General features: G+C 46.3%; 1 protein-coding gene across 1 annotated transcript; it reads right to left on the minus strand.

Annotated features, from left to right (window-relative positions):
• Positions 1 to 14: 14 nt before the first annotated feature.
• On the minus strand, positions 15 to 26,754 carry ndrg2 (NDRG family member 2). The gene is made up of 16 exons (XM_076724500.1): positions 26,310 to 26,754; positions 7,978 to 8,060; positions 6,074 to 6,115; positions 5,895 to 6,000; positions 5,692 to 5,812; positions 5,061 to 5,123; positions 4,898 to 4,958; positions 4,676 to 4,762; positions 4,408 to 4,464; positions 4,145 to 4,248; positions 4,016 to 4,054; positions 3,854 to 3,905; positions 3,713 to 3,760; positions 3,591 to 3,626; positions 3,244 to 3,295; positions 15 to 3,095 (listed from the first exon to the last, which is right to left on the minus strand). Exons 2-16 carry the CDS (start codon positions 8,047 to 8,049, stop codon positions 2,932 to 2,934), a joined length of 1,104 nt encoding a protein of 367 aa, XP_076580615.1. The 5' UTR covers positions 8,050 to 8,060; positions 26,310 to 26,754; the 3' UTR covers positions 15 to 2,931.
• Positions 26,755 to 27,013: the final 259 nt, after the last annotated feature.

The raw sequence follows: 27,013 nt of genomic DNA on the forward strand, positions 1-27,013 counted from the left end.
GACAGGAGACAGAATATTTCCCTTAAGCTTTTATTAATATTTAAGTTTGCTTCTTTTTTTTAGGATGTTCATTGTTTACACAGAGAAATTAGCCACACAAGTAAATTTGATTGTATTCTCTTTACCAATAATCTTTTTTTTTTTTATTGTTAATTATATTATTCTCCCTTATCAGCGCTAATGCTAAAAAAGTTACACAAGAACTATCACACGGTTAACTAACTTGTGAGCACATCGGGACGGTAAACTAACACTTCACAGAGATAAAACAAACAAACAAACAAACAAAGAAAATCAAAAGGAGGGGAAAGAAAAATATGATCGAAGTAAAAATAAAGAGACGAACAAAAGACAAAATGGACAAGCATTTACAATCGCACAGCCCTGCTCAACTCTCACAGAAGTACCGCTCCGTTTTCCTTATTTGGCAATTTCTTTTTCCTGGCTCCGCCCCTGATCCCTTATTTGGTAGACGTTCCCGATTGTTTAAAATCTAAGTTTGGGATGAACCAAACATTTACATTCTACACTTGCACAGCGACCCACATGCCTAAAACATGGCAGCATCCTATGTTGACGTCATCACAAACGTTTGCCTTATTCGATGAAACAGTTGTTGAAAGGCTGGTTGTGACGGGGCCAGACTGCTGTCGTCAGACCATCATCAACATCTCCCAAACAGCCAGTCTACTCAAAGCTCAAACCCTTCGCTGACTTCCTGTCACTCTCGTCAAGCTCATCGCTCCATCGTCTTCGCACAGGCTCGGGAAAGAATCACGCGACCTCCAGCTGACTCCTAAAAATGATACTGCTTATGAAAGGAAAAAAAATCTGATGCGAGGCCGCATCGGAAACACAAATGCGTGCACACGCGGGTGGCACGCTTTAAAATGCACATGCGCTCCAAGGATTTCGGATTGGGTCCAAATGCGGGTCCTTTAAAAGTACAGTCAGTCCAATGGCTGCGCGTCGCAGGGCAGTGGCAAGCTTTGATCTGCTGCTGAAATATTAACAAGTATGTGGACTTGGATTTGTTAGCATTAGCATTGCTAATGGCAGAATTCTGACAAAAAAAAAACCTCGGACTTTGGGGCTCTTAGTTTTGGCAGTAGGAATGCTTATTGGCTGCAGATTGGTTGTTTTGAGGTGCAGATACTGGCTGATCCTTTTTCACTCTCAAAACTACAAGAAAGGCTGAATCTTCGGCCTTAAGTCAAGCTAACTGTTCCAAAAAGGTGCAGCCACGGTGGCAACGTTTGTCTACCTCTTTTTCCGAGTGTGTTGGCAGTGACGGGGCTGGTACATTGTCATCGGTAAGTCACAGGGGGTTTGGCTGGTCTCAAAGCTGATTTCTAAACTCTTCCGCGGGACCCTCCTCGCTTCATTAATTGTGCTTACAGGATCGCATCCACACACTTCACATTTACTTCCTCAGACGCACATCGCAACAATCGCACGCAAACACAAGTGTCTCGTCCCCTTGAGACGGAGCGTGTGCTCATTTTGCCTCACGTCGCACAGAAACTCAAGTATGCTAGCTGGGTTTGTTAGGAGGTATCCATGCACGGGCAAGGCTAAGAGCTTACAACCCAGGTGATAGACACAGTGATCCCTTCTGGCCACGCCTAACACTTCAACGCAATGTCCAAAGTAGCGTGCTACGAGTGACGCAGCACTCCCTGGTGAGCAGCAGACGAGCGTGGATATTAGGACACGCAGTGAGAGACTGCCAGCAATATTGGAAGCACTATTTAGTGTGCGACTAGTGTTAACGATAGCTAGCTAACACGCAGAAACACCCTCAGTCTCGCCTATTCTTACCGTCAGACCCTCATGCTCACCGAACACTCCAAGCAAACGAAACAGCACACACACACACACACACACACACACACACACACACACACACACACACATCCACACAACTTGTTAGCAGAATATAAAAGAAAATTATTATCCAGTCAATATTCACATGGGCTGATACCAGGCATGCAACTTCCAACAGTCCAGAAGAAGAAGAAAGAAACCAAAAGCTTCCCGTCCACCGCCTCCAGTCCAATGGGAAAACAGAACAGTCACTCATAGACGGGCAAATGGAAGACATAAACAACCTGGCAACATCAAGGAGGAAGTAGTCACTATAATGGCTCTAATTGGCTGCGGCCGCATGACGGGTCAGCCAATCAGTAGCTCCAGCCCCTTGCTGAGGCAGGTTTCAAATAAGAAAATAAAATCCGATGAAAAGAAGTCAAAGTAACACAATAAAAACTAGCTTAAAAAGTAGTAGACACACATTGTTATAAGTATCTCTGCTATAGTATGTTTTTTTTTTTTAATCTATGTCATTTTAAACTCATTGCGTAATAAAGAGAAAAGTGTTACTGTTTTTTTTTTCTATGACATTATCATCATCATCATTAGCTTCATCGACAACATAATCATCAGCATCAACAACAAGACCGTTTTCAGAATTATTACTAATGGTTAACGCGAGGTGTGCGCCCTCTACAGGCCTCCTCATCTAAATTAAAGGGCTCTATTGGCTGACACAGGCTCCAATAGAGGGAGGGAGAGAGGACGGGTTGCCAGTCTTTCCCCGCATCCCCCCTTTTATGAATCTGTTCTCGCCTATACTTCACTGGAGAGCAGCCCAATCCACTTTTCAGCTGAAGGGGGATGTGAGGAGACGGACTGGACTTTGAATGTGGTGCAAAATGTGGAGGTTTAATCTTCCTCTTTCTCCCTCCCTCTCCCTGTCTCTGCTCTGCTCTGCTGGGGAATGATGGGAGTTGTTTAGTGACAAATAAGTAACCCATTCATCTCCTTTCCTGCGTTATCGTTGGCTTCATCTTTCCCTTCCTTTTGCCTTCGCCCTCTTCCCTTTCTCACTCGCTCTCTGTCTCTCTATGATTTTTTTGCCCCACCCTCCCTTCAGCAAGACACCTCCATCGTTTGGGAGGGGCTGGGCGGCATCTGGCCGCCCTGCGAGCCCTGGGACAGGGTGCGGGAGCGAGAGCGGGACCCATCCATGGAGTAGGAGGAGGACAGGGAGGTGGTGCGGGAGCGGGACAGGCGGGTCATGCAAGATGAAGCCACTGTGGAGGAAATGGGTAGAAAGAAATCACAAATTACAAATCAATGGAAACGCTTTGCAGCATTTCCCTTATTGTTGACTATGTGTTACCTTATGTATCACTGTACATGGAGCGTGTGCACAGAAATCTTGTCATTAAGTGAACTTACTGTAGCCCATTCCCTGGATGAAATACTTGAAAGCCTCAGTCAGTTTAGCAGGCTGCAAACAGACAAAAAAAAACGGTGAAATCAGCACAATCACTCATTATTAACTGAACTAGGTAACACATGGCAGCCATTTTTAAATGAAAGGACTTAAAACACCCAGAATTTCTGCTAAATTAGTCAAACCAACACTGTGGTTTTGTGGATCCTGGGAACTGAAAATATAACTTCAGTAGCAGGTGAAGTCTTATGTCCCTCTCGTGATGCTTCATTTGCAGGTTTTAACACAATAATCTCGCTTTAACGTCCATGTTTGAAGCGGCAGGACGAGGCTGTTCATTTGTCGTTACCTGGGTCAGCTGAGGGAGGCCACCAGCATCAGCCATCTGTGGAGCAGGCAGAGGAGGAGTGTGCGTGAAATAATAAAACGAGAGCAGGAACAGAGATGAAAGCAGACTGGAGGGTTAGTTACCTTGAGGAATGAGGTTGTTGTTGGGTCCATTTTGCTGTTGCACTCCACCTAGTGGCCACAGGAGGGAAAACAGTTTGCTCACAGCGAGACACTCAGACAATCAAACAGCAATGAGAACTTGGTTTATTAGCTGAGACTCACGGCAGCGTCCTCATACGGAGCCTGATCACCCACAACCAGCATAACTGGACACCTGAGGTCGACAGAAGCAGAGATAAGAAGGCTGGCGTTTGGGTATTTTAGAGTTTTATATATATTTAAATTAAACAACAGTGTGAAAGTTGAAGTTTAGAGGATGTTTACTTGAAGGTGCTGTTGCGGTCAATGTTCAAGTCTCTGCGACTGCAGGCGAACGGAAAGAGAAGAACATGTTGGTTGCAGTTCGATGGGGAGTGAATGTGTTCATGCCATGATGTGTGCAGGTGTGCTCACCTGTTGTAAGTCTTCCAGAAGAGCTCTATGTTGATCAGATTGGAGGCTTTGGAGATGCGCTCTCTGTGAGACTGCACTAGATCTGTGTTTGCTGACAGCTCCTCCTACAGGAAAGACACAGAAATGCACTTTTTTTTTACAACCCAAAACACTCTCGAAATGATGCAAAATGAGTGATCGGGAAGGATTTCTTTGCAGCTAACCATGTTTTTTGGAAATTATTGCAAATACACTTAAAAAAAACATGATTGACACGTCAATACCTGGCTGAAAAGGTGGGACAGGATCTGCTCGGTGAGGGAGGAGGTCACAGAGCTGAGCTACAGAGGGAGAAATCAATAGGATTGTTCATCATTTAGTGAGTTTAATATGATAAAGGACGACACAGTCGATACCACTGAGCTTATGGTCACATAATTTCATATCCAGAGCTGATGGAGAGCCGCCATTAGGACTAACGAGATTCGAATACCACGTCTCTGTGAACGAGACAAGGCAGCACTGAAGGGGAAGGAAAGAAGACAAACAGACCTTCTGAGCAGCCCAGTCGATCCATCCTCGAGCATTAGTGTCGATGTTGACCAGAACCAGACCTTCCACCGAGTCTGGGTTTGCAAGCTGAAGAGAGGAAGGAAGCAGAGGCAGATGTTAGAGTGTGGAAAGAGAAGCCCGGGCATTGGTGGAGGTCACGGACTGAGTGCTGCGGTGTTACTACCACGACAAAACGACGTGTAGTACGACGTGTACACTCACTGAGAACTTGGAGAGGATGTACGCCCCCGCTCCCACGCCCACTCCGATGACAGTACGGAAGCTGACAGAGGGACAGAATTAGTCTTAATAACAGGACACACAGCGCACTTTAAAAGCTCGTTTTACTTTGGTTTTTCTCTGAGGAAATGAACTGTTAACTCACTTGAAAAACTGCAGGACGGCAGGGATCATCTCTGCTACAGTGTCCATGGAGGGATACTGGTAACTGCAACAGGAAACACGAATCTGATCTCAGTCTAATGACCCGAACCTCCAGTGAGTGCAAAACCCTGAAGGTATTAAGAGTGTTCTCTGACCCTGAAGTCTCACCAAACCTGTTTGTAATGATTGGAAATTACAGAACTTATTATTTCATCTTAAGCACACCGGCTGACACTTTCATCCACGGGGATTTAATACAAGATCAAAAAGAGAATAAGCTCCAATTTCCAGAATCACCAGCAGGAGTCAAGGGTCACAGTGGAGATGCTGTGACAATACGTGCGACGAAATCCTCCTGAGCCCCCAAAAATAATCACGCGAGGAGGAGAAGAGCCGGGGAAGTGCAGGAGGGAAGAAATAAGAAGCTCGTAAAGAAAAGAAAGGGACGGATTTTCTTTAAACCGCAGACAAGAGTGTATTAGAGGCCGGAAAGGAGGGAGATGTGAGAGATGGGAATGTTAAGTATTTTTGGAGGAGATTAGGTTTAAGCCTACCACAGAGGATTGTTTCCATCTCTGAGAAAAAAAAAGGTTAAAGCAGGACGGCGAGGGAACACCAGTGTGCTGTCGTACCCTGTGGGGTAGGCGGCGGCCCCCTCCTCCTGCCCCGGAGCGTCGATGTGAATCAGGGTGAAATTCTTGACAATCTCCTGCATCTCCTCGAACTTAAACAGAGGGGAGAAGCAGCTCTTACCTGCCGGAGAGAGAGAGGCTGAATCAAACAGGGGAGGCGCAGGCAAAGAAGTGAGAGGCGGAGAGCAGAGAGAGCTACTCACTGTCCAGACCCACGTCGTGGAAGGTGAGGATGGCAGGCCTGCGGGTGGTTCGCGTGCCGTGGAGGGTCACGTGCAGGACGCCGTGCGGGGTCTCGATACTGTGCTCCTGGAGAGAGAAACAGTTTGACCAAGGACCTCCTCAGTGACTGCGTCTGAAACCTGACAGGAAACGGTCTTACCTGTCCCTGGTCCAGGAGTATCCTGGCAGCCAGTTCAGCATCCTGCGAGAAGAAGGAACGAAGCGTGATTAGAACGAGGCGTTCAGGTAACAACAGCAACTCGGTCAGAAAAAGTTCATCACAGTTTCCCAGAGTACGTAAGCATTTGTCCGACCAGCAGCCCATCAAAATGAAAACATGTCGCAGCTCTCGTCAAGTGCTTCATTCTTTTATTCAACGTTTTCAGCGTCTCGTCTTCGTCACGGTGCTGCCTGAGTCCAAACCCAAAGATAATCAGTTTACTGTGAGACAAGCAGCAACTTCTCACATGTGAACCTGAAAACGTAAGATTGTTTGAAAAATAAACGACTAATCAGATAACAACTTCCATGTAGGAGTTACATTAGTAACCATCCTAACAGCTATGAAACCTGTAAAAACCGTCTAATTTTGTCACTTTGTGTTGCGAATTTTCTTCCTTTTCTTCTTTATGTACATGAAAAACACAAAGCATACATGAGAGAAGACTCCAGCCTTTTCTTCTCCCTTTCGTCGTCATGTTAAGCGAGGCCTCCTTCCTTAATTAACAGCCACACAGGCGATGGGCGTCATTACACTGCCGATAAAGCAGCGGAGAAGCTCCTCAGAGGAGCAGGTGGTTACGGCTGCTGAGGGCTGTGTGGAGCGAGTCTGGCAGTGGGAGCTCTTAAATGGGATGTTCGTTTGCACCCTCGGATCCATTCACCCGCTAATGAATTACCGGCATCACGCGCTCTTAGGAAAATTAGCACTCTGGGAGGTTGAAGTGGAGGTGGGCGTCATCACCGAGGAGAGTCCTGGAAGTTGTGATTGGCCCCCAGCTGGATTAAAGATCACCAGTTTGTGGAGTTTAGTGTATGTTCATTGGCGGAGGACGGATGTTAAGCGCATGCGGGTCGAGGCTGGAGGTCACGGAGCGACAGTGAACGATGGAGGTTTGAATAGAACATAGAAACGTCCAATCTCGACACAATCATCCTTCACATATAATTACTGCTTTTCAATTACAGTTGACTTTCATTGATAATTCATAACTAGTTTGTATCTAGTTTCTAGCATCTTGTTCCTGAGGAACAATAATGGCCCCACAGTGTATTTATATACTGATACTGAGGTACTTCTTTTACAAGATCACAGTATTTAGTGTCAGTATCTCCTCATTTTCATACTCTAATAATAATAATAGCTGGTTTATTCTGTTAATAAATTGTTCATTGAACTTCCAGAAAATGACGGCTTTGTGATATAATAGTTTTAGTTGAAGTATTTCTTGCCTCTGTTCGATAGTTCACAGCAGAGACAGCCGTTTGTCTTCTGTCTGGTCTCTATCTGATGGATTGTTTTAGTGCTGTATTTCCCTGTTTGGCCACCGGGTGTCAGCACTGAGACACACACGGCTCTGCTCTGCAGCGCCGCATCTGCACGGCAACATGAGCGAAGCCGAGCAGAGGAGCTGCTCGCGCTCCCTCAGGGCTTTGACGTCAACCCGGCAGTTCTGAGCCAACGCTGCAGCTGTGCACCGACACACACACATGCACGCACACATGTGTTTGAGACGCGTGTTGTCACATGTAGGCTTCGCTCAGGCTCAAAGGCGCACACGCGCGCTCATGCACGCATGCACGGCAAGGACACACACTTGCACAGGAACCAACCCTTGTTTTTTAGCAACCTGGGACACGGACACACACACACACACACACACACACACACACACACAGCCATTTATCAGTGGTTTCAGATTATGCACATCACACACTGACAACCATGCAATGAATGTGCTTATGCGTGTTCACGTCTGGTTCTGCATGTTTGGACTGCGTTTAGATAGTAGATAGATATTTTATGTGTGTGTGTGTGTGTGTGTGTGTGTGTGGCACTCTGACCTTGGTGTCAGCCTGACCCGTGAGTAAAGGCTTGTCCTCTGTGATGGCGATCTCCTGCATTTCTGTCGTCATGATGTCACGTCCTGTGCAGAAAACAGAGACCAGAGCATGAACATCTGTCGTTCTCGGTACTGTAACAATGAATCCGCTTCATTTCTACCATCATCCTGACGCAAGATGCTTGACCCCGTGGTGTTGGTATGAATGCAGCACACACACACACACACACACGCAGGCGGACACGTGTGGATCCGTCCACACACACATCAAGTGATTAAATACTGTATGTTTTCCTCTGGGACTGTGTTTGAGCTGTGGGACATCATGAAAGTTAATTAGTAATTAGTGCCAGCAGAGATGAGCAGAAAAGGATTGTGGGACAGAAAAAGAAAGAGCAGGAAGAGAACGTCAGTGCGTGGCCAGATGGTAAAAAGAAGTTTGCAGAGTATGTCATAAATTATTCGTAAAGTACGACACAGAAAGTGAGAGAAGAAAGATGAAGAGGGATGGATGAAGGCCGGTGCGATGACGAAAGTGTGAGGAAAGAGGAATGAAAGCGTGGAAAGACGACAGCGGGTGAAACAGGAAAGCTGCAAGCACCTGAGAGGAGGGCGGGCCGCCACAGACGCGCAGCTAATCAGGATGCAGCGAAGGAAAACAGGCCTTTGTATTACACGACTTTATCTGAGCAGGGTTAGTGGAGCATGCTGCTTATTTTCGTCGCCGTTGTGTGTTGTGTGTTTCCACCGGAGCAGCTGGGAGTTAAATCCTGCACCCAGAGGCGTCGCAAAGGTGGTCTGGGAATTCACACCGGAGCCTGCAGACGTGCCAGTCTTCAGCTCGCCGGACGTTTAGCGCATCGCAGATTAAAAGCTGAGTAAAGGCGTAGCTAACTGTGCCATAAATAACCACTGATTGGTTGTGTTGTTGGTCAGTTTCACATCCATCTTAATAAACATGACGCCCAAAATACCCACAACCCCTCCGCCAGCTGTTGAAGATTCAGGTGAGCTATGCTAGTAGCGGCTCATATAGCCTCAAACTGCTGGCCTCCATGAGGGGCCGGACTCTCTGACTCCATTTCCAAACTTCAAGCAACCAACTTTTATCAGGTTTTGCTCCCTCTGGAGCCACAAAAAGCTTTGTGCAACTTTTTCCACACGTGCACCAGTACTCCCCAGAGTTCCCCTTTGAAGCACCCAAAGCTTTAAGGATGCACTGAAAACAGTCAGACGCTGAAGCTCTGCATGGACTCGGAGTCAGAGCCAGCAAAATGGAACCATGTCCTCCGACTTTTCACCCACAGCCCGACCTGAGTGAAGTCAGCAGTCATCCTTTTTTACCTGCATGGGAAGCCATTTTTTTTCTCTTGTGCCCTGAATTGTGTTGTAACCCACATAACCAATTTTATGTGCAGACAGAAGGCCCGCATGAAACAGCCGTCCACCCTCCCTCCTCCTGTTCTGCACGCCCCCCTCGGCCCCTCTGTGCTGTCGCTTCCCATCTTCAGCCTTTCCCATTCATGTCGTGTGCGATATGCACAAAGAAGAAACATCAGATCTGAGTCCGCGTCCACTCAAAGCGCTGTTCTCTAAAATCTGCCACACTGAGAATCCCACTTGTCATGCAGCAGCTTCTGCGGCTGAGAGGGAATAAAAGCGAGCGAGCGCAGGTTGTTGTTGTGTCCGGCTGACATTTGGAGCTGAGATGCGGGACCTCACTCTCGTGTGTGAGCGCGCACGATTCATGCTCTCGTGAACCGATGACTGTTTCTATCTGCAGATTTGGCATCAGAGGATTACATCAGCGGGGGGAGCGAGGCGAGATGATGTGTGTGTGCATGTGTGTGTGTGTGTGTGTGTGCACTCATCAGAAAATGAACTGCTGCCCCGGGGGGCCCGTGTCTCTCCGGGTCTCAAACGGAAATGATGAGTCACCGGAGCACACATACGCACACTGCTTCCATTGTTCCGTCTCTGCTGCCCTCCCACTGCCTTGTATTTTTCATTGGTCTCCATCCTTTTCTCTTTTTTTTTTTCACTCAAAGTAAAACTCAAACGCCTCCCCCGCCACTGATTTCAAATCTCGAAGCTGCTGCAGCTCCAGGTTTTCCTGTCACTCTCCTCCAGGGTTCAGGCCCCAGCTGCTTCGCTATCGATGAGTCTGCCGAATGCAGCCCGGCTGCAGGTCAGGCAGACGTGGACGTCTCCTCTTGGTGTTGCATTTACTGTCCAATCACGTGTGTGTAGCTACTACATGTGACACTAGGCGCCCATCACAATCTCCTAAAGCTCACAGCGACGGCTTAGGATTGATTTGTCTGACCAACAGTCCAAAAAGATACCCAGAAATCAGCACATTTGAGAAGCTGGAGCCTGCAGCTCATCGCTCATCTAAACCACTGCAGGTGAGTTTTCTGTCCACTGAGCGGAAATTCAGAGTTTTACGGAAATGATCTCGGTTGAGTTTGGAGGTCGTCAGCCTGAAAATGTTTGATGTCACTTCCTCTTCACTCTGATATCGCTCTACGCGACCCATGAGCGAGCCTGATTCCCGTGCTCAGGACAGCTCATCTACAGCTGGTGTATCTCCCTCAAAGACACTCGGCTGGGCAGCTGTTAGCTGGCAGGCTCTCTGATACTGTAGATCGCTGTGCCACGCCCCCCCCCCCCACACACACACTGTTTTTACAGGTCTGGCGTGTCCTGACTTGACTGCAGAGTAACTGTGTTTATACTCTGGGTGTATTAAAAGCTCTCTCCATGTGGATGTTTGGAAGGACAAGTTCTGCTGCAACAGGATCTCTGCAGCGTTTCTGAGTAGGACACACGCTGTGATCATTACTTTCACCAGCATCCTTTTATTTTTCAGTTTTTCTTAATACTTATCATGGATATCATCATCATTTTCTGACATTTTATAAACCAGATAACAAATCAATCAATTGAGAAAATCGACGGTGAAGATAACCGTCAGCTGCCGCCCCGATCGCATGACCAAAGACCATGATATTGAGCTGGTTGACAGCAGAAAGTGGACTTTTCAGTTCTGCTCACAACGCTTAAAAAAATGAAAAATGTTTCGCACAGTTCAAAAAGTAAAGCTTGAATCATGGGAGAACTTCACATAAACATCACTCAGACTCATTTTTGATCAAACGTCACAGTGATCAATGACGCCAGCAGCTGTATGTTATCACGGGGTGGTAGAAATATTTGGTCACATGATTAAAACTTGTGCAGGAAGCGGCGTTGATCCCACGTCACTCAGCCATTCGACCCAGTCTGCTCTCAGCCCGACGCACACGCGCACAGTTTCCTGATGCTGTACCATTTTAATCGGCCTAACGCCCTCCATCCATCTTTCTCCATCTCTGCCTCTCCGTGAGTCGCTGTGTTTCCAAGCGTGTAATCACTGTTAAACTGCACAGGAGGCACCGTCTGTCACTACTGGAGAGAGGCGCATGGAGATGGAGGGAAAAAGACAGATTTGCACGGAGAGCGAGAAGGCAGGGAGACTGAAAGGCAGAGGAGAGCAAAACTGCTCCTGCGTCCACATTTCAGCTGTCAGACAACAGTTGTTGGGCTCATCTGTTGCAGCGAGCAGGTTCTATGTCTCAGATATCAGCCTGCATCAGATAATTGCTCCGGCTAAATTAATTCTGCGCATTCATGAGCGCGCACAAGCGATGGCATTCCAGCGTCCCCTGTTAGCGGGACGTCTCATTCCGACATGTCACAGTCTGTTTCCGTCAATCCTTCCCGTCACCCCCCCCGCCATGCTTTTCCCTCCTCTCCTGCTCTGTCACGCTGACTCTCTTCATCCTCTGATGCGATGCAGTGTCACCACGCCATAACTCTGGATTCGGGCTGCCAAAGGCCTCTGAACTCTCCACGAGCTGATTTGGGCTGCGTGAGAGTGAGAGCTGCAGGTCTGCTGCTGTTGGGCGATGATGATGATGATGATGATGATGATGATGATGATGATGATGATGATGATGATGATGCTCCAGTGTTTGACTCAAGCTGATGGTTTCATGCTTTTGGTGATGTTGTGGATGTTGAAAGTGAGAAACAGAATAAGAGCCAAAATTCATCTTTCGAGACTGAAGCGTACTTTATTATCTGTTTATAAACTGCAGCTAACGGTGTTTTTATCTTTAATTATAGATCAGAAACAGACCACTGATGAGGAAAACCTCTTATAAATAACGCCTTATTGCCAAAAACAGACAAAATTGGCAAAAAAAAATAGAGCCTGCATGATACAGAAATCACAACACAAACACTATTTATCTGGAAATGAACCAAGATGTCACTTTTATAACAGAGTTATTACATGGATTCAGTTTAGTGACATTAAACAAAATTAATGAAAGAATCTTTTCTGTGTAGGGTTATGCGCTTACGGTTTCCAGGAAATAGCCTCCCCCGACGAGTCCGAAAGAATTCCAACCTTAAACAGCCGCACACTCTCATTTGAGCACCGTGTGAAGTTGAGGTGCAGCAGGTGACTGACTGACACACCTTTGCTTTCCTAGGATGCTAAAATCAACCTGCGCTGCCGACTTACTGCACGATACCCAAAACCGACGTGTTTGACTCGGCCGATTTCTGCATCAATGCTCTGAACTTACTGCAGTTTAATATAACGATATAAAAATAAAAGTAGTTGTGTTGACCCTCCTTCACAGCCTCTGCTGCCAGCAGTGTTTCAGACACCAGCGCTTGTGTTCCTGCCTTCACAAAGAGCCATTTGTTGCTATTTTTTCTTGTACAGTAAGAAAAACAGCTCTCAGACTCCGGATCTGAAAGGCTTCAGCTCCAGATTGCACCTGTGTGTTTCTTTAATTAACCACGACATGGTTGTTCGCAGAGCTGATATCAGCAGCCGCTGTCGAACGGGCGAACTTTCCCTCCCTCCGTCGCCATCTGCCCTCTTCCTCTTAATCCTCGTCTCTCTCTCCGTCCATCTTTTGTCACGCCGCTGACTTCTCGCTCGCCTCGTCATCGCTCCTCGTCCTTTGCCTCGTCCCTCTTCTTTTCTGTCTCTCGCTCTTTCCTTTTCTGTGCCCCAGCAGCAAAGTGAAAAGGAAAAAAATGGGCAAACACTCGTGCTGGCAGACTCTTTCGTTTGCTCTCTCTCTCTCGCTCTCTCTGCTGCCATCGGTATTTGCAGCTCTGAACAAAGAGACGCTTCCAGACACTGAGATAAACACACACAGACATACTGGGTGCTGAAGTAGGGCACTGAGCATTAAGGTCACCTATATTGAGAATGTAGGCAGGAGGTTAAACTGGTGGCATTCGGGTGAAGCCACTGATGTCGAGGTGTTTAAGGCTGCATAGCTTCGCAGGGTGGTGACCGGGGGGGTGGGGGGGTGGGGGGGGGTTTCCCTCTTTAAACCAAGAGAGGACAGTTGTTAGGGGCTCAGAGGGCTTCATGTCATGCAGATGCCACGTCTTCGGTTACAGTCTGACCCAGAACGGCATTATCATCTATCCTCAACTGTGTCTTTGAATATCCTGCCGTCAAAAATGATCTTTCCAAGCAAACTGTGATTTAAAAACATCTCAGCAAACCTTTCAAAAACCTTCTTTTATTCATTTAAGCCTGCAGTAATTGAGATTTTGGCCACATGGGGGCAGCACAGCGAGCTTGTCTTTTTTTTTTTTTGGTTCTTTTCTATGTCTCTCCTTGCTTTTAGCTCTGTTTTGGTCTCCGCCACCTCCTGAAAATTTAGCCTCTTTAGCCGCTAAATGCAGTACGGCGTTCACCAGCTAGCCGCTAACTCTGTCTGTCTGCTGTCTGGTGCTGGTAGCGGTGGTGGTGCTGTGGTGCACAGCTGGTTTAAACAGCTGCCAGCTGTAGCTCAGTGACAACAGGGCGACTGGACCGAAACAGTTGTGAGGAAGTGAGAACGACAAGAATCCTAGCAAGCATTCAATGGCAACCTTGGATATTTTCACTTCTGATGCTTGATGCAATGGTCAAGATTCAGAGTAATGATGTCTGATCGCTGCTCACTGGACTCTCACTCTGGAACTCAACCTGAAAGTTCGGATGGGAACGTCAGGCAGTTTTTAGTTTGCGCTTCCAGTTTTCACTTGACAACAGTGAAATGTGGACGCGTGCATTCGCTCCCATCAGACAAACATATGACCCTGCTGACACACAAACACACACTCACACATACACACTGTGGAGAGACCCAGGTGTTGAGGACATAAACACTCTCAGGACCGAGAGTCCTCAGGCTAATCATCTTAGTCTGAGGGGCTTGGCGGCTGTCACACCTGGGTACCACTACGGCAGTTTTATATGCACAGCACAGTGACGTGCAGCCCAGACTGAGGTCTGCACTCAGACTGTCTGCTGAGCTTTTGTTTTTTTTTGTTTTTTTACAGTTTAGCGCCGTCATATTTGGCAAATTTGGGTTCTTGTCTGGAGATGTTAACTTAGCTTAGCATAAAGACTGGAGGCAGGGGGGAGAGAGCAAGCCTGACTCCAAAATCCTCCTACCAGCCCTCTAAAGACGACAGAAATCTGTACAAAAGCAACAAGTTGTGTTTCACGGGGGACTGTTGCTTGACTTTAAGATGAAATCTCTCTGTACAGGTCGTCTGCAGAGTTCTGCGAGGCTGCACAAAACGGAGGAGTCGAGTGAAAATGACGCCTCTCTGCTAAAAGCTCATTAATCACTTCTGCCATCCACGACAGCCAGACAGGAAGCAAGCAAACAAAGATTAATTAGCGATAAAAATAAATAAATCAAGGGGCACAAACAATACCCAGTAGACAACAGTCTATCCTTATTTGATTTACTCTTCCAATTTGCATGTTTGGAACCTCGGGATGCAGCTAAAATGTCAGCAAATTGAACATTTCTAAAATGTGAAGTAAGTAGTTAATGACTCTTTACATACAAAAGACTTTTTATGTGCGGGTTAATGTGTTTACGCATCCCATAATGTCTTTACATCTTCCTGCCGTTACTGTTGCATATTGATGGTCTTTCATTGGATCCCATGCTTCCATTCTTACCCCCTTTCGATTCATCTTCTGATGTGTTTCAGGGTGATGCTGTTTGCGACCGCCAAGCCCTGAAAGGCTTTTATCAGCACTAACCAGCTTAAGTGTTTGGAGGAGGATTCAATTTGTGTTCTGAAATGTCAACAAGAAATAAACCTCACTTTATGTCTGGGTAGTCAAACAAACTGCAGCTGATATCAACAACTGCAGTTTGAGCATCAGGGTTTTTTTGGGGGGGGGTCTGCTGGACGAAAAACAGTCCGAAAGCAGAGAAAAATGAGCAACTACTGTCTGCAGAGAAAGGAGGCACAACAGCAGCCACCATGGAGACCCAGAGAGAGGCCAAAGCTCCCTCGGCTCCTCTCCCAGCCAAAGCTTTGCTCGCTCAAATCTCCCGTGCCGCTTCCCACGGCGTTGGATGGGCGTACGTGGATCACCTCGGCTCTCCAAAGAGACGCACACAAATGAAAGAGCAGCTCAGAAAAGCCCGTTTTCTCTCCCCCCGTCTCTCAGCAGATCACTTCGGCCTCGGACTCAGCTCAGCTCTTTTCATTTTCAGGCCGCCCATTATTCCCTCCGCCGTGATATCACCTCCACTCAGACAGCCGGTCTCGCTGTCTGGAAAGGTGAGAGGACTCTTTGATAAAGGTTGTTTGCTGGGAGAGCAGATGATCCACTGCGTCCTCTGAAAGCTCGTCATCGTCGAATGAGACGTTCAGTCACTGTTAATATGAGTTCATCAAAAGACAATAAATGACAGGCAGTGTTGATTCACTGCTCAGATCATTTATTGAACCTGAACTGAAATTAAAACCTGCAAGCATCAGTTTTGTCTGGGTGGTTTAACTCATGTTAATTCTGTTTTTAATGAGCATTAATTCTGTGTCCTCACCGTCGCCCCATAACATGCTAAAACATGGCTGTTAGCAGCACCAGGTGCATGTGGCCTGAGGAGGAGACCAAATTACTCCTCGGTCTCATCGGTAAGGACCTGGCTGGCTTCGTGCACGGCCACTTTGGGATGCCGAAACAGGACAGGGCCCTCCTCAAACTGCTGTGACAAAGTTGGAAGTAGAGTATTGTGTGAAATATTCGTACATGCTGCTGCGTTTAGATTGTCCTAACGTGGAAATAAGGAGCCTCGTCCAAATTATGGCAAACATCCTCAGAGCAAAGGCACAAAAACTGGGGTGTCCACATACTTTTGGCCACATTTTTTAGGTCTCTGGTTTGCCACCTCTACTTCTTCTGTTTAAAAAGTTTGGGTCAAGTTCACTTAATCAGATGGAAACATGGCTGCAGTTTCTACAAATATGTCCAAAAATGGAAAAAAGGGGGAAAAAAAGTCTAATTTCAGGTTGAATTTCCTGTTTTACATAAATGGAAATTGAGTTTTGGACTGCTGGACGGACAAAAGAAGCAGTCTGAGGACCTTTGACTCAACTGAAACCCTTTAAATGTAATTTTTGTGAAAGCTTTAAGGACAATTTAGAAGCCAGAAAAAATACCAAATGCAGTGAGGATAGTCATGTTCTGCATTCGGTAATGGCACTCATTTCATACCGGATTTAATGGCGGCCATGTGCAGTACAACCATGACCTTCCGGGACGTCTAATGCACAGAGCAGAGGAACAAACGGTCCGGGCGATTATGAACAAGGTTCTTGTTGTCTGCCGTGTTCTCTCTGTTTATCTATGAAATTCCAATTCTCTCTCCTTCAGCATCATTCGCCTCTCGACGTCTAACGGGAGCCCACAGACGGGCTTTTAGCTCGTCCGCTCAATAGCTGTGTGACTGTATGTCAGAGCCAAGCATGAAGTGAACTCTGGGTAATTACCTTGACTAATTATGTAAATGTACAAAAGACAGTGGCTCAATTTGCTCAGGTCAGATCTGTTTGTTCAGCTACATAAAAAAAAAGACCCGAAAGAGACTCAGACGGGTGAATCGATTGTTTCGATTCGGGCCGCAGACCAACAGACGAGCACATGATCACATAGACACCGGGATCCATGTAGTCACACACACGCTAATTGACCTTCAAGCTAGGGTAAATTTATATGTTGGAGCCATTGGCTGAGGGCTCATGCAGATAAATGGCAGTGATTGCTGCTGCAGCCAAACATGAACCAGCTCTTCTTAAGAAGAAACCCACAGCTTTAATAAAACATCGTACCTGTGTGACACACATGGTGGAGGGTCTCTCCAGTGGTCTCTTATTCAGAGTGCAGTCACATTTAGCAAACCTTATCTGTTCTCTCTCAACCATATTTACACATATTTAAAGGTTTCTGTGACACATGTACTCTTATCACAACATTAATCCTTTAATCTCGTACTTGTGGCTGCTGATTGGGTCGGCTGCAGCAGCGGGGGGTTTGATGCTTTGCTCAAGGGCTCATTCAAGGGTGACGTGTGAATAAATGCGTCATTTTGGTTTTTTTCATCTAAAAAGTGTCCAAAAAAAGTCAAAAAGTTGCTTGTTTGCATGCTGACAGTCCAAAACCCAAACTGTGATGCATTTACAATAAGCGAAATGGCCAAAAGTATGTGGACAGCAAAACATTCTACCCATATGTGACTGCTGAGCTTCTCATTGCAAAACCACAGGCATTGATAAAACGCTACAGAAGCCTCAAATCTAGAAACTGGCTGCAGGGCTTTTCCCCCATCAGCGAGGTCGGCCGCTGATGTGAGGCGATAAGGTGTTGGGATGTGGTTGAGGCCAAGGCTCTGTCAAGTTAATCTACACCAAACTGGGAGAGCCATTTCTTTAGGGGCCTGGTTTTGTGACGCTCAAACAGGAAAAGGCCTTCCTCAAACTGCTGCGACACAGTTGGAAGTATGGGATTGTGAAAAATTTCATTACATGCTGCAGCATTAAGATTGTCCTTAGGTGGAGCCTTGCCCAAATTATGTCACCAATCCTCACATCAAAGGCACAAACACTGAGGTGTCCACATACTTTTGGCCTGAAGCATCATATCATCACATTTTTGACTCTTCTTTGTTGAGATACTGCAGAAGCTCTTGCTAAAACGTGAGTAAATCATGCAAAGAAGTTGCCGTTACAGACTCAGATATGAACAGCTGAGAGGATTTCACTGCTGGTGGTTGATGATGCAGATAAATGAAACATGCCTAAATAAATAATAGATCAGACGTCCGCACTCAAAGTCTAAATGGACAGTAAACGTCTCCTCCTCACTGTTACAGTGAGCTCAGAGCACAGACGAATGAAGCGACGTAGAGTGAGTGATTAGGAGCTATTATTACAGCAGGCAACAAATTGCTTTGATTACTGTATTCACCAAACAGCTGATTGATAACTGAAAAATCAAGTAGACAAGAGTGAACGCCTGTCCTCCCTTGAGCTATTAAAAGGCTAATTGCTTATGTAGTAGAAGACATGGCTCCTCTGGACAGCTCGCAGTAAATAAGCTGTTGTTTAACTGGGGATGGGTTTTGAATTATGCGGTATTCAGGGTTAGGGGTTAAGGTTAGTAACTGCTCTTGACCAGCATCAACATCATTGGCCCTCCGAAATCATGAAAAACGAGTACTTGACAGCGACGCCGTGGTTTAGGTTTGGTCAGTGTTGGGGAAGACTGGCTTTGAATAAATTCTCCAGCTTTCAGAGATATTGTGGTTTGACCAACCAACCAACCAACCAAGCAAAGATCCGAGGTTTCATGGTCCCATCCGTCCGCCCCGACCTCATCTCGACGCTGACCGTCACCACTTCAGTGTTCCACCATCATTCTTCACACTTCAACCTAAACCTGGTGTATTTGGGACACTTGCAGCAATGACTTCTTGGGAGGACGGTTCCCGGCTTCCTGTTCTCACATATTTATCATTACTAGCCTACAGCCATATCTTCACCGGCGCTGCATCGTGGCGGCAGCCCGTGTTGCTAGGCGATCTGTGACACGACTGCAGACAGTCGGCTCAGTATAAATACACTTCGCATGGATACTGTGCGTACCAGCAGGGTACAAACGTTACCCCTGACAAGATGTTTGTGCGGTTTATTTTCTGCGCCGCTCAGCTCTTCCTCCGCCTGTGGATCTATTGACAAACACTCCTGATTATGCAACCGGGCGCTGTGGAACGCTCACTTGGTGAACCGAACACACAATGTGAGCCGTCGCCACCGACAGCACCAGACTGAATGCACATTTGGATGCATTTAGGTCGCTTCCGTCCAGAATCGCAGCGGCAGAGTGTAAAAACTGCATCGCGGCGTTCAGGTTTTAGTAAAAAAATAAAATAAAATAAAAAAGACACTCCACACATCCAACCTGAGAAATATGAATGGAGTTTGGGCAGAGCGTTTGTCTATAAATAGGGTGTTGTGAAGGGCTGTTTGGACTCGTGGGAACAGACAGGGCATTGTGCTGCCTGGCCTATCTGTATCTGGCCTCTAGCCATTAGGCAAAGGACTGAGCAGCCCACCCCACAAACACACACACTTTCACGCACACGCGCTGGCCTAGATGCTAGAATATGAAGACTGCTGTAATCTCATACACCTACACAGTATAAAATCCATACGCACTGGTCCAGATGCTGAGACTGCTACGCTCCAGCACTCCTACACAGGACATAAAAAATAAAAATCCATGTTTTTAGAAACAACACAGACTAATACGCACAACCACCAGCCAGGAGTCAGTTCAGATGAAATGCACACTAGAACAGGATTTATTAAGACGAGACGGATCTCAAACGCCAACGCATCGCTCCACGTCGCCTCAGTCACGCGTTCTTCTTCACTGTACGGACAGTGGAAATACATCTGAGCTCGACGAACTCCAGTGCGCTGCTGTCAGAGATAGCAGGAGTCAGGTCAAAATAACAGGCCTGCCTTCAGCTGTGGGCAACGTTCAAACACATGTGTTTTATAATGTGACCAATGTCTAGGAATCAGTCTGATTTAGAAGAGCTGACTGTAAATTCATGAACAATAAAAGGCAAAAGCTTTTTCTTTGAGTGGTTTTGGCTGTGGGTTGACGACCATCGTGTCACGTGTTGGTGCTCACTTTAATTTCTGACTTCCTTTTCTTTTATATAAACTGATAAAAATGTTGTAAAATCCTCCAAACACTGCTGCAGATGCAAGTCTGAGCAGGGAAAAACATTTCGGCTGTGCTGGCTGTGCTTTGGTTTCCATCCAAACTATTCATTTTTAGTGGCCCGTGAGCAGAGATTTCAGTGTTTGTTTTGCATTTTCAGCGGTCTCTGGTGTCATGTTGGCCGGGCTTTAACACACTGAGCTGAATCTACTGTAAACAGAGAAGAATCAATGTTTCTGCCGGTGCCAACATGGAGAAGTGCAACATTAGACAATGTTAGTTACAGCAGCTACACTCGGGTAGAGCTGGAGCATGTAAATAAAGAACAGAAGGGATTTTTTCCACATATATACACAACTAATTAATGCATTCTCATATACCCAGAGTAGGATTTTTACTACAAATGACCAAATTCATGTTGAATTATAAATAAAGTATCAGGAAATTGTTTGAAATGCTAATCGCTCAATCCCAAAGTTCAAGGTGACGTCTTCAAATGTCAATTGTCTTCAGACTTGAAGATATTGAGTTGATCATGACTAAAAAATGCAGCCAATAGTCACATTTGAAAAGCTTGAACTTGCAAATATTTCACAAGCACATCTGAACTCTGAAGTACTCCAGAATGGGCCACGATCTGATGTTTAATTCCACTTCAAATATAAAGTCCTAAAAGCTCAAAATCACATTAAAAAGTCCGAGTGCAGAACTCATTTCTGGGAGCTGATTGCAGGACTGTGCTTTCTGTTTGGACAGACGGGATGCAGAAACACTGATATGTTTGTGTAACTATGGAGTTCTAAAAGACTGATTAAATAAGAAAACGGGCACTGCTGCGCTAAGATTTAAAGCCGCATTCATTGATCGTTTTGGCCACCGTGGGGCATCGCCACAAGCCGAAAACGACAATGACAAGTCAGCTGTTATGGGGAACAGCTGACTCTTTACACATCCAGCTGTTTGAGTCTACGTATCAGGAGTTCAAGAATCTACTTTCTCTCTCTTTCGCCTCCAATCATGACATTCGTGTTTGTTCTGATGGCAAACTACATTGAACTGCCAATCAGCCCTCCAGCACCTTTGAGAACCTGCTATAAATGACCAGCCATACTCAAAGTGAGCAGTATACACAGCTCTCACTCTGAAGAGGCAATTACATCCCACAAACTCGAACATCAGCACTGGAACACTATCAAACACCGTAACACTCACTGCTCTTAATGCAACAGTACTTCACATGCAGCGCTCATGTCGCAGCACTGAAGTCCGTATAAACCCGACGGCTGGCGTGCACATGGAGAGCAGATCATTTCAACACCTCAACGTAAGCACAAAGACTATTTCTGAGTGGCAGAGATGACAACAGTATTTGATTCCCTGATATTCTGGGACCTGATTTCACCTCTGAAGCAATACCTGCTGTCCAATTATAGCTGTTTACTGGCCTAGTTCGCTGCCTATCCACACATTCAAGTACCTTTCAACACCGTTATCACTGTCTTCCATTTCCTAGCAGCTATCAAACCTTAGTGGCATGCAATCTAAGCTGATAGAACATGTGGAACATTTGGTTCATTTATCACTGTAGCTCCTTTAAAGTCAGGCCACTTACTCTATAGTTCAGTTTTTTTATATAACACACTTTTTCATTATGAAAATTAGATTTGTCTTATACCTAACTACCCATAACCTGAAAAAATACTTTAATTTTATACTGACAATCATCATGTAAGAGGTGAATCCACTTTCTCCAACACTGGAGGTCAGAAATGAACTACGATTTGAACTTTAACGCCTCGCCACTGTATGTGTGACCACTCTAACAGGTCAAGCATATCGTCTTTCCCTGCAGTCAACACTGATGGATAAGCAAACACTGCGGGAGTAAATGTTAATATTGGTCGAGTCAACAGGCAAGGTGACAGTCTGAGCACGCTCGAGTAAGTTTCCCCCTGAAACCAATAGCGGAGGAAGTGCATTTGTGCTCTGGCAAATGGAGACAATGTGCAATTTCAGTGTTTAAAGTTCAGCGTTACAGCGTTTCTGATGTAAGTTCTCCCATTTTTGATCAGATACATTTGTCAGTTTCTCCACTTCACTTTAACTTCCCCCTCACATGCTTATAGCCTGGAAATGATTCACCTGCCGATAATAATAAACTTTATTTATTTAGCCATTTAGCTGAAAAAAGTGCCAAAAAGAAATAAACAAATATGGTCCGCAATAACCTGCTTGCACAGACGACCTTTACGGACATTTTTTCGGTAGGGACGGGCAGCAGATTGGACGAGTTGGGAGTGAAAACATGCTGAAAGTTTGCGAACATTAGCTTAACTTAACCAGCATAAACTAATGGTCACGTAAGGCCATGACATGAAAATCTCTACATGGATTGAATTGAGCAACGGTAGTCATGCTTTAATATGGAAGATGGTTTATAATTTCAGTATAGGCATCAACGGTTTTGCAAACCGTGCCTCTTGTTAGGTGAATCACAGATAAAATAAATGTGCTGGGAACCCTGCGGACCTTTGAATCGACTCTGCCTGGAGTGCAAAAGGTCGAACTGTCCCTGACGGTCCCGATGAGCACAGACGATCATCAGTGATGGTACAACTGGTCTATAATGAGGTCACGCTGGTCAATAGCCACCATAGCAACAAGGTCAGTGGTGCAGAGAGAATGGAACGAGGCTGCTCGGCTTAACAAGCGGCCATCGGCGTCCATAGGTCGAATAACTAACTTCCTTTGTCTCATGCAGCTCACACATACAAAACAGCTGCAAAGGCATCATTCATTCTGTTTTGTCGGTGGGTTCGGAAACGTCTGCAAGCTCCATCAGACGACTCTGAAGCGAACTGCTCCCGTCCACCACAGTTTAATGATGTCAACAAGTTGATCTCCTTGGATTATTAGTCTTGCCAGAACACAAACACTCAGGGATGTAGCATCAGACCAAAGGGCGACTGTTCCAGCTGAGGGGTTTATTTTTGGCTATGACAAATGCGTATGACACAGCTGCATGAAAATGCCACAAATCACTGCTGTGACACCTCAACTGTGCAGCTCATTCAACGGAACCGTGTCCTCACGACAGTTTGGGTGTGCTGGAAGATTAGCAGAATTAGCAACCTTTGGAGATCGCACAGTCGATAAAAAATGCAAAAATTTTCGACAAGAAGTCCAAAAATCTACGCTGGCAACTGTTTGGATGTTGTGCTGAGCCATGAAATTATATTTTCTTTGGTTGATGGGAAGAAATCTGGCGATAAAGTGAAGTACTTTTTGTATTTCATTGCAATTTCACACAATGAAACAACAATGCGTGGCAGTATAATAATGTACGACTGCTTCACCCTGTTGGCATTTATTGTATAACTTCATTCTGGGTTCCATTATTGATTCATCTATTTCTTATTTGTTCAATTTTTCATTTATGTGATTGATACGTCTATGAAATGTCAGTAAATAAAAACAAATTTCAGTGCTCAAACTGCTTATTTAGTCGGATTAACAGCGCAAAACCAAAGGAATTCAACTCACTATGATGTGAAACAAGTGCTAGAAGGAGCAAATGTTCATTGTTTCAGCTGAAATCATTATTAGCACTTCTTTTTCATTTATTCATTCAGTTTCCCTGAATGAAGCAATTAAGTAATGGTTTCAGAACCACAGTGGACGGTCGCTCATTCTTGTATTTTCTTCATGCTGAGAGCATCACTGAGTCTATATGAAGAACAGGCTTCACTGGTGAGTCACTGTTACACAAGCTCAACGTCTGCGGTACCGAATCAAATTCAAGTAAAAAATCCACAGCAGGACAATTTTGATCCTGTGACCTCTATAAACACCCCAGGATTTGTCATTTCTGATGCCGGAACAGGTTTGAGGGAACCGTCCGAAGTCTACAAACGTCTTCCTCACTAACCTTAACCCACTGACACAACAGACACTATGAAGACCTGCGTGTTACGTCAGTTTCAGGGATGCACCTGAATGTTAAGCAATGGCAGCGAGGAATTTATTGAATTAATTAAGTAAATGACATCAAAAATACATATTTTCTTACGTGTGCATGGCGGTATGTAGCCGTGCAGACAGCTCTGGTGTTATCAGCCGAGGTTTTCAGATACATTATCTGCCTCCGAATGGAATTTTGTTTGAGCTGCACTGAGCATTGAAAAGGGACATTGGGAAACCGGCACGACAAACTGAAGATTTCATATAGGAGCTATTTCTCCTCACAAACAGTCTGAAAGAGGACAGTCCCCAAGTGATTGCAGGGGTGAACTGAAATTGGGGTGACGTGACCCTTAAACAACAGCATTCTTCAAGAGGCAAGCTTCTCAATGTGTGGTCACCTCTTCTGGAACAATACTGAAAACCCATTTGAAGTAAACAACCACAAAATTATGGACCCAGTGATGCTGATAAGACCACACCCACCAGGAAAGACAAACAGTATGCTGTGTGTGTGTGTGTGTGTGTGTGTGCCTATGTATTACTCACATTGTAGGGACATATATCTGATTACACACAATGTAAATCATCAAAGTTTAGGGTGAAGACTGGGGTTAACGTTTGGGCTTATGGTTATGTTTTGGGTAAGTCTCCAGGAAATGAATGCAAGTCTATGTAATGTCCCCAAAAGTGATGAAAACCTAGTAAGTGTGTGTGTGCGCGCGCGCGTGTGGCTGCATTTCCATGTCTCAACACAACAGTCTACAATTTCTGACAGAGCTCGTGCAGGGCCTGTGCGCGCGTGAGTGCGCCTGCATCTTAAACGCACAATCCCGGAACAGCGTCTACTTCTGAGGAGCGCGCAAGACTGCGTGCGTGTGTGTGCGTGCGCGCGCGCGCGCGCGCGCGCTATCAGCAGGGGCTCCTCTTCACTCAAAGAGCAGTGGGGCCGCGAGTCTCCAAATGCGGTATGACTCACAGAATCTGCGCGCGAGCTTACTGGAGCGCGTGCAGCTTGCAGTGTAGTGAAAACCTGTCTGTAGAGTGTAGACAGAGGGGACGTGTGTGTGTGTGTGTGTGTGTGTGTGTGTGTGTGTGTGTGTGTGTGTGTGTGTGTGTGTGTGTGTGTGTGTCCGTCCTTGGTCTGGCACGACACGCTGAAGCAAAACATTTCCTCGCGCGCCAGGCTAGAAAATGTTCCACCGTGAAGACGCTTACGAAACGCGTCTTTTCGGGACATTGCTGCATTTTCTCTCAGGTCTGATCCGAGCCAGTGCAGGGCCACACACACACACACACACACACACACACACACACACACGACGGACACACCTCCATTTGACATTGACACACATTATATCCTCTCGTCTGGCGCGCCAAGAGCTTCGACACCCCCTCTCGACCCTCCCTGAGCAGCTCCCAAAACTAACTACCCCCTCCTCTTAGAGAGAGACAAAAACAGCCTCTCGACCACGAAAACGAAAACTGTTAAAGCACGAAATCGCCACTGCTGCAGCTCTGCGGGGACAAACGTTTTAAACACCACAAAGGAAAAGCAACCGTGCGCCCTCAAAGACGAGCGATGGAGAGGGGGGGTAGGGGGGTGGGGGGGTCAGGTTCATGTATGATTCAAGTTCATGCGACACGGGATTGTCAATACTGGCCCGGGCCTCTGCAGGAGGTTTGAGCCATGCCATTGAGCTGTCATGCCCGGGTCGGTTATATGGAGGGAGGCACGCGGGGGGGTGAACAAAGACCCGATGGCTGTGCCACATGTGCGCGTCAATAACACGCACGCTCTCTCTATCGCACCCTCATCACACTCGCATGTACACAAGGAGTCAGAACTGCTGTTTGCACACACATATTTACACATTAATGTCTTACAGAGTTGATCTGTGCGTGTGTGTGTGTGTGTGTGTGTGTGTGTGTGTGTTGATAGGCAGCGTGTTTCTGGATTCATTCAAGGAGGCAAACACAGGGGGGGCACTGATTACTTTGACATCGGTTTGCAATATGCATTATTAAACAGGGGGGTCAGGCGTGCATCCCCGCGCGCTGCGAACACAGAACTCCCCCGAGGAGGAGAAGCACATTTATTTTCTCCTTTGATTGCCTTGTTGCACGACTGTTGAATGAACAATGACAAATCTGCACAGGCTACTCCCTGACTTTCTCCAGGAGGACGCAGCGAGCTCAAACACTTACAAAACAAACCCCCGCGCGGCTCTGTTGATGGATTAAAAACGGGATGAACTCACCTTTTAATCGGCGGATGGGAAGCAGAAAAAAAAACTCTTCACACCAAAGCAGCGACTTGCAGAAATCTATATGGCAAGTCTCGTTCTCCACTTGCAAAATGTCTCCTTTCCAACCTGTTCCTCCAGCCTTCCCGCTGTGCTCCTGTTATTTCACTTTTCCCTCCACCTCCTTTATTTTCCGCTGTGCCTTCTTCCTCAGTTTCCCCGTGTTGTTTTTCTTTTTTTCTCTTCTCTCCGGCAGGAGGAAAATTCAGCACAGAGGAGGAAAAAAATATGGAGCGGTCAATCAAACGGCGAGACGGAGCGATGGAGTTTTTAGGGGTGGTGAAAAGTTATCTGCCAGTAAATCACCGACAAGTCACTGCAAACTGGTTTCTTCCGATCCAGACGGGTTCTAGGATAGATTCTGTCACAGCTCCGGTTTGGACCAGACTAAACGCTGGCGCGACATCGGGAGAAAATAGCCCGTTTCTCTTTCTTATCCCCCCCTCCAGCCAGGATTCACATTGGTATGGTCCACCCTTGTTGAGCTCGTGGAACTGAGCCGAACGCGCGAGCATTCCCGCCTGGGCCCGAGCCAGCAGGTAAACAAACGAGCACCTGAAGTGAAAACGCGGTCAGGATGCACGTTTGGACTTCAAGGAGTCCAACAATGAGAGCTCCATCCTGGAGAGGTGTGGTGGTCCCAACCCGTGGCTGGGTGT

Source organism: Chaetodon auriga, chromosome 24 (genome assembly GCF_051107435.1).
Source record: "Chaetodon auriga isolate fChaAug3 chromosome 24, fChaAug3.hap1, whole genome shotgun sequence".
NCBI lineage: Eukaryota > Metazoa > Chordata > Actinopteri > Chaetodontiformes > Chaetodontidae > Chaetodon > Chaetodon auriga.